The 14,522-nt window shown below is 56.1% G+C and overlaps 3 protein-coding genes across 3 annotated transcripts in view; 1 reads left to right on the forward strand and 2 right to left on the reverse strand.

The window, feature by feature from the left end:
• Positions 1–7,217, forward strand: part of PHYSODRAFT_524588 (pleiotropic drug resistance protein ABC superfamily) — a gene marked incomplete at both ends in the record, with an annotated part of 8,787 nt that extends 1,570 nt beyond the window's left edge. The window contains one exon of the mRNA XM_009537109.1: positions 3,263–7,217. Within this exon, the coding sequence (XP_009535404.1) occupies positions 3,263–7,217 (3,955 nt within the window). The remainder of the gene's footprint in view (positions 1–3,262) is intronic.
• A 428-nt stretch (positions 7,218–7,645) lies between these two features.
• On the reverse strand, positions 7,646–11,700 carry PHYSODRAFT_339208 (pleiotropic drug resistance protein ABC superfamily; the record flags this gene model as incomplete). Its single annotated transcript, XM_009537110.1, has 2 exons — positions 7,646–10,653; positions 10,695–11,700. The coding sequence occupies 2 exons, from the start codon at positions 11,698–11,700 to the stop codon at positions 7,646–7,648; spliced, it is 4,014 nt and encodes a 1,337-aa protein (XP_009535405.1).
• A 2,253-nt stretch (positions 11,701–13,953) lies between these two features.
• Positions 13,954–14,511, reverse strand: PHYSODRAFT_339209 (hypothetical protein; the record flags this gene model as incomplete). Its single annotated transcript, XM_009537111.1, has 1 exon — positions 13,954–14,511. A coding segment is annotated over one exon (558 nt), but the record flags the coding sequence as incomplete, so codon positions are not given.
• Between the last annotated feature and the right edge of the window lie 11 nt (positions 14,512–14,522).

The following is a 14,522-nucleotide window of genomic DNA, read 5'->3' on the forward strand; positions in this document are numbered from 1 at the left end:
CTTCTTCATGTTCCTGTCGTACCTGGCGATGGAGTACATCCGCTACGAAACTCCTGACAACGTCGATGTGTCGGACAAGTCGGCCGAGCTTGAGAACTCGTACGTACTCGCCGAAACACCGAAGGGTGCAAAACGTGGTGCCGACGCGGTCGTTGATCTTCCCGTTCACACGCGTGAGAAGAACTTCGTACCGGTGACTGTGGCGTTCCAGGATTTGCACTACTGGGTGCCGGACCCTCACAACCCGAAGGAGCAACTCGAGCTGCTCAAGGGCATCAACGGTTTTGCTGTCCCCGGTTCGATCACTGCGCTGATGGGCTCTACTGGTGCCGGTAAGACGACGCTAATGGACGTGATCGCCGGCCGCAAGACTGGTGGCAAGATCACGGGCAGGATCATGCTGAACGGCTATGAGGCGACTGACCTGGCCATTCGCCGCTGCACGGGCTACTGTGAGCAGATGGACGTGCACTCGGAGGCGGCCACGATTCGCGAGGCCTTGACTTTCAGCTCTTTCCTGCGCCAGGATGCATCGATCTCGGACGCCAAGAAGTACGACTCCGTGGACGAATGCATCGAACTGCTCGGACTTGAAGACATCGCAGACCAGATCATCCGTGGCAGCTCCGTGGAGCAGATGAAGCGACTGACGATCGGTGTGGAGCTTGCTGCTCAGCCGAGTGTGATTTTCCTGGACGAGCCGACGAGTGGCCTGGACGCGCGTTCGGCCAAGATCATCATGGACGGTGTCCGTAAGGTGGCCGACTCGGGTCGTACGATTATCTGTACCATTCACCAGCCCTCGGCTGAGGTGTTCTACCTGTTCGACAGACTGTTGCTGCTGCAGCGCGGTGGCCAGACCGCGTTCTACGGTGACTTGGGTGAGGACTGCCGCAACTTGATCGACTACTTCGAGAACATCCCCGGCGTGGCCCCGCTTCCAGTCGGATATAACCCCGCGACGTGGATGCTGGAGTGCATTGGCGCCGGTGTGGGCCACGGATCCAAGGACTCGATGGACTTCGTGAGCTACTTCAAGAACAGTCCGTACAACCAGCAACTGGAGACGACGATGGCGAAGGAAGGCATCACTACCCCGTCCCCAGACCTCCCGGAGATCGTCTTCGGCAAGAAGCGTGCGGCCAGCTCCATGACGCAGATGAAGTTCGTCGTGTGGCGGTTCTTCCAGATGTACTGGCGAACACCGAGCTACAACCTCACGCGCATGTACCTGGCCATCTTCTTGGCGTTGCTCTTCGGCCTGATCTTCGTCGGCAACGACGACTACGCGTCGTACTCGGGCCTGAACTCGGGCGTCGGCATGGTCTTCATGTCTTCGTTCTTCAGCTCGATGGCCGTGTTCCAGAGCGTGATGCCTCTCACGTGCGCCGAGCGCCAGTCTTTTTACCGTGAGCGCGCAAGTCAGACTTTCAATGCGTTCTGGTACTTCATGGCCTCGACGCTGGCGGAGATCCCGTACTGCTTCGTCAGCTCGCTGCTGTTCACCGTCGTTTTCTACTGGTTCGTGGGCTTCACGGGGTTCTGGACGGCTGTGGTGTTTTGGCTCGAGTCCGCTCTGCTGGTGCTGATGTTCGTGTACTTGGGCCAGTTCTTCGCGTACGCCATGCCGTCGGAGGAGGTCGCTCAGATCACCGGCATCCTCTTCAACTCGATCTTCATGATGTTCATCGGCTTCAGCCCTCCGGCCTACGCGATCCCGTCGGGCTACACGTGGCTGTACGACATCTGCCCCTTCAAGTTCCCCATCGCCAACCTCATCGCGCTCGTGTTCGCCGACTGCGACGAGCTGCCGACGTGGAACGAGGCCACCCAGTCGTACGAGAACGTGGGCTCGCAGCTCGGCTGCCAGCCGATGGCCGACGCTCCGGAGACCGTGGGCCACATCACCATCAAGGAGTACACGGAGGAGTACTTCGGCATGAAGCACCACCAGATCGCGCGCAACTTCGGCATCACGCTCGGCATCATCGTGCTGTTCCGCATCTGGGCCGCGCTGGCGTTGCGCTTCATCAACCACCAGAAAAAGTGAGTTTGGCAACCTGTAGATGAGCTTTTCGATATGAATACAAGTGTGTTGCCGTTGTACTTCAGCTGTAAAGTACCCTTCGGTACGGCTTCTGCTTCCGCATCCGAGTTCTTATGTAGTGCGAGCCTGCTGTCTGCTGACGCCACCGGGAAAACTCGCCAGTCGCTAAGCGGCACCACCGAACTCGCCGACATGTCGGTGCGGTGGTGCCGCCGTGGTGGTAATGGCCGACACATTGCCCACGAGGCCGCGGCCAGCGGAGACCATGGCGGGCGAGCGGAAGCGCTCCATCCTAAGGAAGCGGGCGAAAGCTCGGCGGACACTAGGGAGAGCGCTTCATGCCGCTATGGGTTACGAACCAAGGTGGAATGGTTGCTGTGGTTACGAACCAAGGCGGCAGGCAGCTTTGGTGGACCGAAAGCAATCCGCGAGCAATTGGTCGAAACAAAAGGTCCTTTTTGCGGAGTGATGGTCCCAGCCATCATCATGACCCGACTATGCACCTGACGCGAATGCTCCTGCCATCATCAAAATGACGTACGAATTGTGTGCCACTCGGCGTTCCTTCAGTTTGCAGCAAGATATTCCCAATTGTTGCATTTCGAAAGCAATGAATTTGTCGACTAGCTGCATGCCATACGTTACAATAGGATCTCCATGCTACGTTCACCACGCTAGCTCATGCACAGTCATATTTTTTTTCGGAAGCTAACGATTTCGTTAGCATGACTTTTTGATAAGTAGGCGGCGACACGCTGCTGATCCAGTGCTGGAGCCTCACGAAAAAGAGGCTTGATGATGCTCGAGCCCTATCCGTTCTCGCGATAATGCGGCACAATGGCGGTACAGCTCCAGCCGGTTTGACAAATCCATACATTTTCCCATATAAGTCGTCCGTCAAGGATTGTGTCCACCATAGACGATGTAACCGGCGTGTCTCCGGATACTTCAGCCTCGCTGAAGGCTGAAGCCTGAAGCGCGAAGCGCTTGGCGCGCGTCGAGCAGCTCATTCTGCATTTTACATTCAAGGACTCAAGTCGATCCCCAAGCAACCGACTGATCTCCGATGGAAGACGCTGACAAGCTCAAGCATCTCGGCTACGAGTCGGGCGCGGCCCTGATGGCCCACGGCCCGCACGAGCTGCACCGCCACATGGCCACCAAGCTGGAGGCGGCCTTGGGCCACAGCATGCCCCAGATGGACGTGCGCTTCAGAAATCTGTCCCTGAGCGCCGACATCGTCGTAGTCGACAACGACGGCTCCAAGCACGAGCTGCCGACCATCCCGAACGAGCTCAAGAAGGTGTTCGTCGGCCCCAAGAAGCGCACGGTGCGCAAGGAGATCCTCAAGGACATCAGCGGCGTGTTCAAGCCGGGCAAGCTCACCCTGTTGCTGGGCCAGCCCGGCTCGGGCAAGTCGGCCTTGATGAAGATGCTCAGTGGCCGCTTCCCCATTGAGAAGAACATCACAGTGGAGGGCGACATCACCTTCAACAACGTGCCTCGTGAGGAGACCATCCAGACGCTGCCCCAGTTCGTGTCGTACGTGAACCAGCGCGACAAGCACTACCCCACGCTGACCGCCAAGGAGACGCTCGAGTTCGCGCACAAGTTCTGCGGCGGTGAGTACATGCGTCGCGGTGAAGAACTGTTCTCCAAGGGCTCCGAGAAGGAGAACCTGGAGGCCCTTGAAGCCACCAAGGCCCACTTCGCACACTACCCGGAGATCGTGATCCAGCAGCTTGGACTGCAGAACTGCCAGGACACCATCGTTGGTGATGCCATGCTCCGCGGTATCTCCGGTGGTGAGCGCAAGCGCGTGACGACTGGTGAGATGGAGTTCGGCATGAAGTACGTGTCGCTCATGGACGAGATCAGCACGGGTCTCGACAGTGCCGCCACCTACGACATCATCAGCACGCAGCGCAGCGTCGCCCACACTCTCCACAAGAACGTGGTGATTGCGCTGCTTCAGCCGTCCCCGGAGGTGTTTTCGCTGTTCGACGACGTCATGATCCTGAACGAGGGTGAACTCATGTACCACGGACCTTGCGACCGTGTTCAGGACTACTTCGACAGCCTGGGCTTCTTCTGCCCGCCTGAGCGCGATATTGCTGACTACCTGCTGGACCTGGGCACGAACGAGCAGTACCGCTACCAGGTGCCGAACTTCGCGACCAAGCAGCCTCGTCGTGCCAGCGAGTTTGCCGACCTGTTCAAGCGGTCGGACATCCACCAGGAGATGCTGCGCGCTCTGGACGCCCCTCACGCCCCCGAGCTGTTGCAAATTGCCAGTGAAAACATGAAGCCGATGCCGGTGTTCCACCAGTCCTTCCTGGAGAGCACCATGACGCTGCTGCGGCGCCAGCTCATGATCACCTACCGCAACAAGCCGTTCGTCTTCGGCCGACTGACGATGATCATCGTCATGGGACTGCTGTACTGCACGACATTCTACCAGTTCGACCCGACGCAGATGTCGGTGGTCATGGGTGTCATTTTCTCGTCCATTCTGTTCCTGTCCATGGGTCAGTCGTCGCAGATCCCGACGTACATGGCCGAGCGTGACATCTTCTACAAGCAGCGCGGCGCCAACTTCTTCCGCACGGCGTCCTACGTGCTGGCCACGTCGGCCAGTCAGATCCCGTTGGCCATCGCTGAGTCGCTCATTTTCGGCACGCTCATCTACTGGGTCTGTGGCTTCGACTCGAACGTTGCCAAGTTCATCATCTTCGTGGTCGTGCTGTTCCTCATGAACCTGGCCATGGGAATGTGGTTCTTCTTCCTGTCTGCGGTTGGCCCCAACACGAACGTTGTGACGCCTCTGGGTATGGTCTCCACGCTGATCTTCATCATCTTCGCGGGCTTCGTTGTGACCAAGAGCCAAATTCCCGACTACCTCATCTGGGCGCATTGGATTAGCCCAATGAGCTGGAGTCTGCGCGCCCTCGCCATCAACCAGTACCGGTCCGACACCTTCAACGTGTGCGTGTACGACGGCATCGACTACTGCTCCGAGTACGGCGGACTCACGATGGGCGAGTACTACCTGGGCCTGTTCGGCATCGAGACGGGCAAGGAGTGGATCGCCTACGGCATCATCTACACGGTCGTTATCTACGTGGTCTTCATGTTTCTGTCGTTCCTGGCGCTCGAGTTCCTGCGCTACGAAGCCCCCGAAAACGTCGATGTTTCTGAGAAGATGGTTGAAGACGACTCCTACACGCTTGTGAAGACGCCCAAGGGTGTTAACAAGGCCAACGGCGACGTCGTTCTCGACCTTCCTGCTGCCGACCGCGAGAAGAACTTCACCCCCGTCACGGTTGCGTTCCAGGACCTGCACTACTTCGTTCCCGACCCGAAGAACCCCAAGCAAGAGCTCGAGCTGCTCAAGGGCATCGACGGTTTTGCTGTCCCCGGATCGATCACCGCGCTCATGGGCTCTTCGGGTGCCGGTAAGACGACGTTGATGGATGTGATCGCTGGCCGCAAGACCGGCGGCAAGATCACGGGCAAGATCCTGCTGAACGGCTACGAGGCCAACGATCTGGCCATTCGTCGTTGCACGGGCTACTGCGAGCAGATGGACGTGCACTCGGAGGCGGCCACGATTCGCGAGGCCTTGACTTTCAGCTCTTTCCTGCGCCAGGATGCATCGATCCCGGCCGCCAAGAAGTACGACTCGGTGAACGAGTGCATTGAGCTGCTTGGACTTGAAGACATCGCAGACCAGATCATCCGTGGCAGCTCGGTGGAGCAGATGAAGCGACTGACGATCGGTGTGGAGCTTGCTGCTCAGCCGAGTGTGATTTTCCTGGACGAGCCGACGAGTGGCCTGGACGCGCGTTCGGCCAAGATCATCATGGACGGTGTCCGTAAGGTGGCCGACTCGGGCCGCACCATTATCTGTACGATCCACCAGCCTTCGTCGGAGGTGTTCTACCTGTTCGACAGCCTGCTTCTGCTGAAGCGTGGTGGTGAGACTGTGTTCTTCGGAGACCTGGGCCAGAACTGCCGCAACTTGATCGACTACTTTGAGAACATCCCTGGCGTGGTGCCGCTGCCCAAGGGCTACAACCCTGCGACGTGGATGCTGGAGTGCATTGGCGCCGGTGTCAGCAACGGTGCCGCTAATCAGACCAACTTCGTCGAGTACTTCCAGAGCAGCCCATACAACCAGCAGTTGCAGGCCAACATGGCCAAGGAGGGCATCACTGTCCCGTCGCCGGACCTCCCCGAGATGGTCTTTGGCAAGAAGCGTGCAGCCAACTCGATGACGCAGATGAAGTTTGTCGTGTGGCGCTACATCCAGATGTACTGGCGCACGCCGACGTACAACCTCACGCGCATGTACCTGGCCGTCTTCTTGGCTATGCTGTTTGGCTTGATCTTCGTGGATGTCGACTACGCGTCGTACTCGGGCCTGAACTCGGGCGTCGGTATGGTGTTCATGGCCGCGCTGTTCAACTCCATGATGGCTTTCCAGAGCGTGTTGCCGCTCTCGTGCTCCGAGCGCGCCCCTTTTTACCGTGAGCGCGCGAGTCAAACGTATAATGCGTTCTGGTACTTCGTCGGCTCGAGTCTCGCCGAGATCCCGTACTGCTTCGCCAGTTCGCTGCTCTTCACGGTGGTCTTCTACTGGTTTGTGGGCTTCCAGGGTTTCATGGCCGCTGTGCTCTTCTGGCTCATCCTGTCGCTCACGATCCTCATGCAAGTCTACATGGGCATGATGTTCGCGTACGCGCTGCCGAGCGAGGAAGTGGCCGCCATCATCGGCGTGCTCATCAACTCGGTCTTCATCCTCTTCATGGGCTTCAGTCCGCCGGCGTACGCCATCCCGTCCGGCTACAAGTGGCTCTACACCATCTCGCCGCTCAAGTTCCCCATGTCGGTCATGGTGGCGGTCGTCTTCGCCGACTGCGACGAGCTGCCGACCTGGAACGAGACGACGCAGGCGTACGAGAACATCGGCTCGAACCTAGGCTGCCAGCCCATGGCCAACGCGCCCGCCGACATTGGCCACATCACCATCAAGGAGTACACGGAGGAGTACTTCGGCATGAAGCACAGCACCATCGCGCGCAACTTCGGCATCGTGATCGGCTGCCTCGTGCTCTTCCGCATCTTGGGCCTGCTCGCGCTGCGCTTCATCAACCACCAGAAGAGATAGATACTCGACCGGTACAATAACATTTCATTGACTTTTTTTTTCAAGCCAAAATCGATCGCGAATTAACTCACTTAAATTATTGAAATTATTGCGAAGCAGTTTTCATTTGAATCATTTCCCTGCAATTTTGTCAATGTATTGAATTTGATTAAGTCGATAATTAATTATTTTCCCGGATATGATTAACTATAATAATTGGTAAAACATCCTGGATATGATTTACTAAAATAATTGGTAGTAAGTATTATTTATTTATTATTTTTATTCATTTACACTGTAAACATAGGTAAAAGGATACACTGATAACAATATAAATTATAGACAATGCTCCACGATTATTATTTTGAAAATTGAAATAATAAAAATAATGTTTTTCAAAACAACAGACTCATTTCGAATATCTAACAGCATGCTCGCTCAGTATTTGTTTACTTCTTTTGGTGGTTGATGAAACGCAGCGCCAGCACAATGATGCCGATCAAAATGCCGAAGTTGCGCGGGATCTTGTCGTGTACGAAGCCAAAGTACTCCTCCGTGTACTCCTTGATGGTGATGTGGCCCACGGTCTCCGGAGCATTGGCCATCGGCTGGCAGCCAAGTTGAGATCCGACGTTCTCGTACGCCTGGGTGGTCTCGTTCCATGTCGGCAGCTCGTCGCAGTCGGCGAACACCAGAGAGATCAAGATCGACATGGGGAACTTGACTGGGCAGATGTCGTACAGCCACGTGTAGCCCGACGGGATCGCGTAGGCCGGAGGACTGAAGCCGACGAACATCATGACGATCGGGTTGAACAGCACGCCGACGATTTGAGCGACCTCCTCAGACGGCATGGCGTACGCGAAGAACTGACCCAAGCACACCTGCATCACGACGAGCAACGACACGCCCAGCCAGAAGAGGATGAACGTCTCGAAACCGGAGAAGCCGACCATGAAGAAGAAGATGATCACGAAGATCAGCGAGCTGATGAAGCAGTACGGGATCTCCGCCAGCGTCGAGGCCATGAAGTACCAGAACGCATTGAAAGTCTGACTTGCGCGCTCACGGTAACAAGACTCACGCTCGGCGCACGTGAGAGGCATCACGCTCTGGAAGACGGCCATCGAGTTGAACAGCGACGACATGAAAACCATTCCGACGCCCGAGTTCAGGCCCGAGTACGAAGCGTAGCTGTCGTTGCTGACGAAAATGAGCCCGAAGAGCAGGCCCAAGACAACAGCGAGGTACATCCGCGTCAGACTGTAGCTCGGTGTTCGCCAGTACATCTGGAAGAATCGCCATACAACAAACTTCATCTGGGTCATCGAACTGGCCGCGCGCTTCTTGCCAAACATCACCTCCGGGAGGTCTGGAGCAATAGGTTGTACGGACTGTTCTTGAAGTAGCTCACGAAATCCATCGAGTCCTGCGTCCCATGCCCCAATGCACTCCAGCATCCACGTCGCAGGGTTGTAGCCCTTTGGGAGCGGAGCTACACCAGGGATGTTCTCGAAGGAGTCGATCAGGTTGCGGCAGTTCGGACCTAAGTCACCGTAGAAAGCCGTTTGGCCACCGCGCTGCACCAGCAATAGTCTGTCGAACAGGTAGAAGACCTCGGCCGACGGCTGGTGGATCGTGCAAATGATGGTGCGGCCCGAGTCGGCCACCTTACGGACACCGTCCATGATGATCTTGGCCGAACGCGCGTCCAGGCCACTCGTCGGCTCGTCCAGGAAAATCACACTCGGCTGAGCAGCAAGCTCCACACCGATCGTCAGTCGCTTCATCTGCTCCACGGAGCTGCCGCGGATGATCTGGTCTGCGATGTCTTCAAGTCCGAGCAGTTCGATGCATTCGTCCACGGAGTCGTACTTCTTGGCGTCCGAGATCGATGCATCCTGGCGCAGGAAAGAGCTGAAAGTCAAGGCCTCGCGAATCGTGGCCGCCTCCGAGTGCACGTCCATCTGCTCACAGTAGCCCGTGCAGCGGCGAATGGCCAGGTCAGTCGCCTCATAGCCGTTCAGCATGATCCTGCCCGTGATCTTGCCACCAGTCTTGCGGCCGGCGATCACGTCCATTAGCGTCGTCTTACCGGCACCAGTAGAGCCCATCAGCGCAGTGATCGAACCGGGGACAGCGTAGCCGTTGATGCCCTTGAGCAGCTCGAGTTGCTCCTTCGGGTTGTGAGGGTCCGGCACCCAGTAGTGCAAATCCTGGAATGCCACAGTCACCGGGATGAAGTTCTTCTCACGAGTCTCGACAGGTAGATCCACAATCACGTCGCCCTTCGAGTTTGCCGCCTTTGGAGTCTCCGTGAGGAAGTACGAGTTGTTCTCATCCTCGACAGGCTTCACCGACACATCCACCGTTTCCGGTGTTTCGTAGCGGACGTACTCCATCGCCAGGTACGACAGGAACATCAAGAAGACGTACACGGCCAGTAAGTAGATGATGGCGTACGCGACCCACTCCTTCTCCGTGGCGATACCGAACAAATTCAGGTAGTACTCGCCCATGTTAAGGCCGTCGTACTTGGCGCAGTAGTCCACGCCGTCGTACACGCACACGTCGAAGTCGCTGGAGCGGTACTGGTTGATGGCCAGCGCCTTGAGAGCCCACGCAATTGGGCTAATCCAATGCGCCCAGATGAGGTAGTCGGGAATTTGGCACTTGGTCACGACGAAGCCCGCGAAGATGATGAACACGAGGATCGAGACCATGCCCACCGGCATCACCACGTTGGCGTCGGGCAGCGCTCCAGCGAGGAAGAAGAACCACATGCCCATGGCCAGGTTCGACACGAACAGTACGATCTCGAAGATGATGAACAGCTTCTCTTCGGCCGCAAAACCGCAGACCCAGTACACGATCGAGCCGAATATAATCGTCTCGGCGAATGCCAACGGGATCTGGCTCACCGTTGTGGACAGCACATACGACCCGGTTCGGAAGAAGTTGGCTCGGCGATGCTTGTAGAAAATGTCTCGCCCAGCGATGTAGACGGGAATCTGGGAGCCTTGGCCGAGAGACAAGAACATGACGGTGGCGAAGATCACTCCCATGACCACGGAGATCTGCGTCGGGTCGAACTGGTAGAAGATGGAGCAGTACAGTAAGCCCATGATGAGGACCATCATGAGTCGACCCACGACAAAGGGCACGTTCCGGTACGTGATCATCAGAGCCCGTCGCTGAAGCGCCCAAACACTTGCCAGAACTGACTGGTGGAATGCAGGCATCGGGTCCATGATGTCCTTCACACTCGCGATGAGCTTCGGGTCGTACGGACCTTCCACCGCGCTCACCATATCCTGGTAAATAGGTGACAGACGGAAGCTCTCCCCGAATTCGTTTGGCATTCGCGGCTGCTTCGTCGGGTGCGGGACTTCGTAGCGGTGCTGCTGCTTGGTACCCAGATCCAGCAGGTAGTCGGCGATGTCGCGTCCCGGGGACACTTGAACCCCAGCGTCTCGAAGTATCCCTCCACCTTGTCACATGCTCCGTGATACATCAGCTCTCCATCGTTCAGGATCATCACGTCGTCGAACAGCGCGAAAATCTCCGGTGAAGGCTGAAGCAGTGCAATGACCACCGTCTTGTGGAGTCGGTGGGCCACACTGCGCTGCGTGTTGATGATGTCGTACGTGGCGGCACTGTCGAGGCCCGTGCTGATCTCATCCATGAGCGACACGTACTTCATACCGAACTCCATTTCACCAGTCGTAACGCGCTTGCGCTCACCTCCAGACACACCGCGCAGCATGTTGTCACCGACGATTGTATCCTGACAGATCTGCAGTCCCAATTGCTCAATTACGACGTCCGCGTAGTGTGCGAATATGGCCTTCGCCGCTTCCAATGCCTCGTGGTCATTGTGTTGGGAGCCCATGTCCAGCATGCCCTTGCCTTGCTTGATTACGTCACCGCCGCAGAACTTGTTGGCAAACTCCAGTGTCTCCTTGACTGTAATGGTCGGGAAGTGCTTGTCGCGCTGGTTCACGTACGACACGAACTGCGGCAGCTTGTCAATGATCTGTTCTCTTGGTACGCCGTTGAACGTGACGTCACCCTCCATGGTGATGTTCTTGGTCATGGGGAACCGGCCGCTCAGGATCTTCATTAGAGCCGACTTGCCGGAGCCCGGTTGACCCAGCAGCAGCGTGATCTTGCCCGGCGCGAAGCGGCCACTCACGTTCTTGAAGATCTCCTTGCGCACCGTGAGCTTCTTGGGGCCCATGAGCGTCTTCTTGAGCTCGTTCGGGATGGTCGGCAGCTCGTACTTGGTGGCGTGGTCGTCGGCCACGACGATGTCGGCGGACAGCGATAGGTTGCTGAAGCGCACCTCCATCTCCGGCAGGGGGCGGCCCATTGCCGCGTGGATCTTGGTGGCCATGAGTTCGTGCAGAGCCTGCGGGCCTTGGGCCATGAGGTTCTTGCCCGACTCGTAGCTGAGCTCGGGTCTGTGGGCACCCGAGGAAGAGGACGAATCCGTGTCGTTCATGGCAGCTTTCCCTGGTAGATTTTGACTCGGTGAGTCGGAGGCAGGAAATTCCAGAATGACGAGTGCTGGGGTCGATGTGCAGGCTACCATGGGCCTAGTGGTGGCCCTACAGAGCTGTATACGGCGCGTAGTGCTGCATGGGTCAAAGGTACTCGCGGTAAGTATGTGGGCGACATAGCTCACGCCGTTGTTGAAGTGGTACGACTAGCACAATCATGGCGGACCCAAAACAAGCTCGTGGAAGAACTGACTGATACAAAGTCAAGTGATTCGAGTAAGTACGGTGTGCATAGAACCTAAATTAATCAGTATTGGGTTCTCGTTGCCCCATTCAAGCGAGCGACATCGGACGACTTGAGAGTAGGAAAACTAATCTGTGGTACGAACCGTCCGCACGCCCGCGGGACAGATCAAAGCTTGATATTTCAAGCTGCGAAGCGCCACCGCATCCACAGTGCCGCAGCAAGGGTAGTGTTGTTTTTTGGAGTTGACTTCAACGACATAATAGCAAATGAGAAACGCAAATAGATTGTGAGCGCACCCCGCGATACTTAGTCTCTTGGCACAGGAAGGTTGGTTGGAGCATGTTAAGCGAGCACTGCCAGCGCGTTCTGGTCGTGGGCGAGCATACTCGACAAGATCGAACAGATCGACGTTCACTGGATCGTGAAATTCGTGGGTAAGTCAGCGCCGGTTGAAAGTCCCAGAAGCAGGTGGGTATCAAACTTCAGGACAGTTTCACGTACAATATCGATGTGGGCGTCAGTGACAGGAAACTCATCGTTTACGCGTTGCTCTAACCGGTCCTGGCGGAACCGTAGTGCCGGAGACAGTCGAACCAGCACGATGTTCTGTACTCCGGGGTAGTGGCGCCAAATTATTGCTTTGCGATTCAGCCCAGGGCACCCGACACTGACGCCGATCTCCACCTTCACCGTGTCAAATTCATCCCAATTCAGCCCACCTGGTAGAACTGCACCAACAACGTTTGTATTCGGTCCGAAGCTGCAATCCGGCTCCCATAGCCGTTCGCCCGCCACACCAACTGGAGGCTCGTCAACAGTAGATACGTGCCCATGGCAGTCCCCGTCCCGACAAGCATCGCTGTATTGAATCGAGAAACGACCCTCTCATGAACTCTGCCGGGAAACTCCACGATCCAAATTGTCCCGTCTCGCCACTCCATGAACCGTGAGTTGAGTGCTTGTCGTTCAGATCTGACGTAGCGGTGCCAGCCTCCAGTGAAGCTGTGTATAGCTCCACTTCGGCGGGGTGGTCAAGGCCATCGTCGCGGAGAAGTAAGGTCTTGACTTCGTCCCAGCCCAGGAGCCTGATGGCATTGTTGATCCTGCATGCTTCTCGCTGAGAAAGTGTTCGCCACACTTTTTTTTCCAAAAAAAGTTAAGGATTGAGTTATTGTGCTTTGCACGAACTTTGGCATGCGATTAAGGGCTCTAAACCAACGAGCAAATCCTTCCCGGTGATCATATCTCGCAGCCTAACTCTAAGTTAAAGTTAAGCTAATCAACCGCCAGTACCAGGCACAACGCAGAGCAAGAACGGAGCGGTTGCCACTGCAAGAATAAATCGGTTGTCGCTGCAAGAAAGCAAACTGATAAGGTCCCCGATAGAATGGCGCCAACTCCTTGCATAATACAGTAAGCACCGATTTCGGCGGGGACGTTTTCTTTCGCTCTCTTCGTCGTGGCCTTGCGCGTTAAACCAAGCTCGAATTTCAGAGCACGGCATATAGTAGCAGTAGAAAATTTCTACTAGAAATGTTTGGTAGTGCAGGAAACGCTGACTTTAAAGCTGCTTGCAGATCCTCGATATAAAAACAGGGATGTTCTTCAATGTAGACGTAGTTTAGTACGATAGATCGCCAACGCATGTCAATCATCGACTAGAAAGCAATCAGACAAAGCGAGCGAGTTAGAATTAGAATGTCAGCGCCGTAGTATTGTCGGATTTACTCCAGCCATTCAACGAAAGTGAGCAGAACTCAACGTTAACTCGTTGTCTTAGCAGCTATTCTATCTTAAATCGACGAATTAGCCTCCTAACTCAATGATGGGCTAATCACCGTGATTTGCTAAAACAACGAATTATGTCGTTGTTTAGACAGAAAGCATGCAAGACACAAGAAAAAAGATTGACAATAATGTGAGGGACCAGCAGGAGGTGAGACTGAGTTGTAATCACACTATTACACATTCGTGTTATCTTCTTGAAGTTATCTACAGGTTGCCAAACTCACTTTTTCTGGTGGTTGATGAAGCGCAACGCCAGCGCGGCCCAGATGCGGAACAGCACGATGATGCCGAGCGTGATGCCGAAGTTGCGCGCGATCTGGTGGTGCTTCATGCCGAAGTACTCCTCCGTGTACTCCTTGATGGTGATGTGGCCCACGGTCTCCGGAGCGTCGGCCATCGGCTGGCAGCCGAGCTGCGAGCCCACGTTCTCGTACGACTGGGTGGCCTCGTTCCACGTCGGCAGCTCGTCGCAGTTGGCGAACACGAGCGCGATGAGGTTGGCGATGGGGAACTTGAAGGGGCAGATGTCGTACAGCCACGTGTAGCCCGACGGGATCGCGTAGGCCGGAGGGCTGAAGCCGATGAACATCATGAAGATCGAGTTGAAGAGGATGCCGGTGATCTGAGCGACCTCCTCCGACGGCATGGCGTACGCGAAGAACTGGCCCAAGTACACGAACATCAGCACCAGCAGAGCGGACTCGAGCCAAAACACCACAGCCGTCCAGAACCCCGTGAAGCCCACGAACCAGTAGAAAACGACGGTGAACAGCAGCGAGCTGACGAAGC

Source organism: Phytophthora sojae (assembly GCF_000149755.1).
Source record: "Phytophthora sojae unplaced genomic scaffold PHYSOscaffold_10, whole genome shotgun sequence".
NCBI classification, from domain to species: Eukaryota; Oomycota; class Peronosporomycetes; order Peronosporales; family Peronosporaceae; genus Phytophthora; species Phytophthora sojae.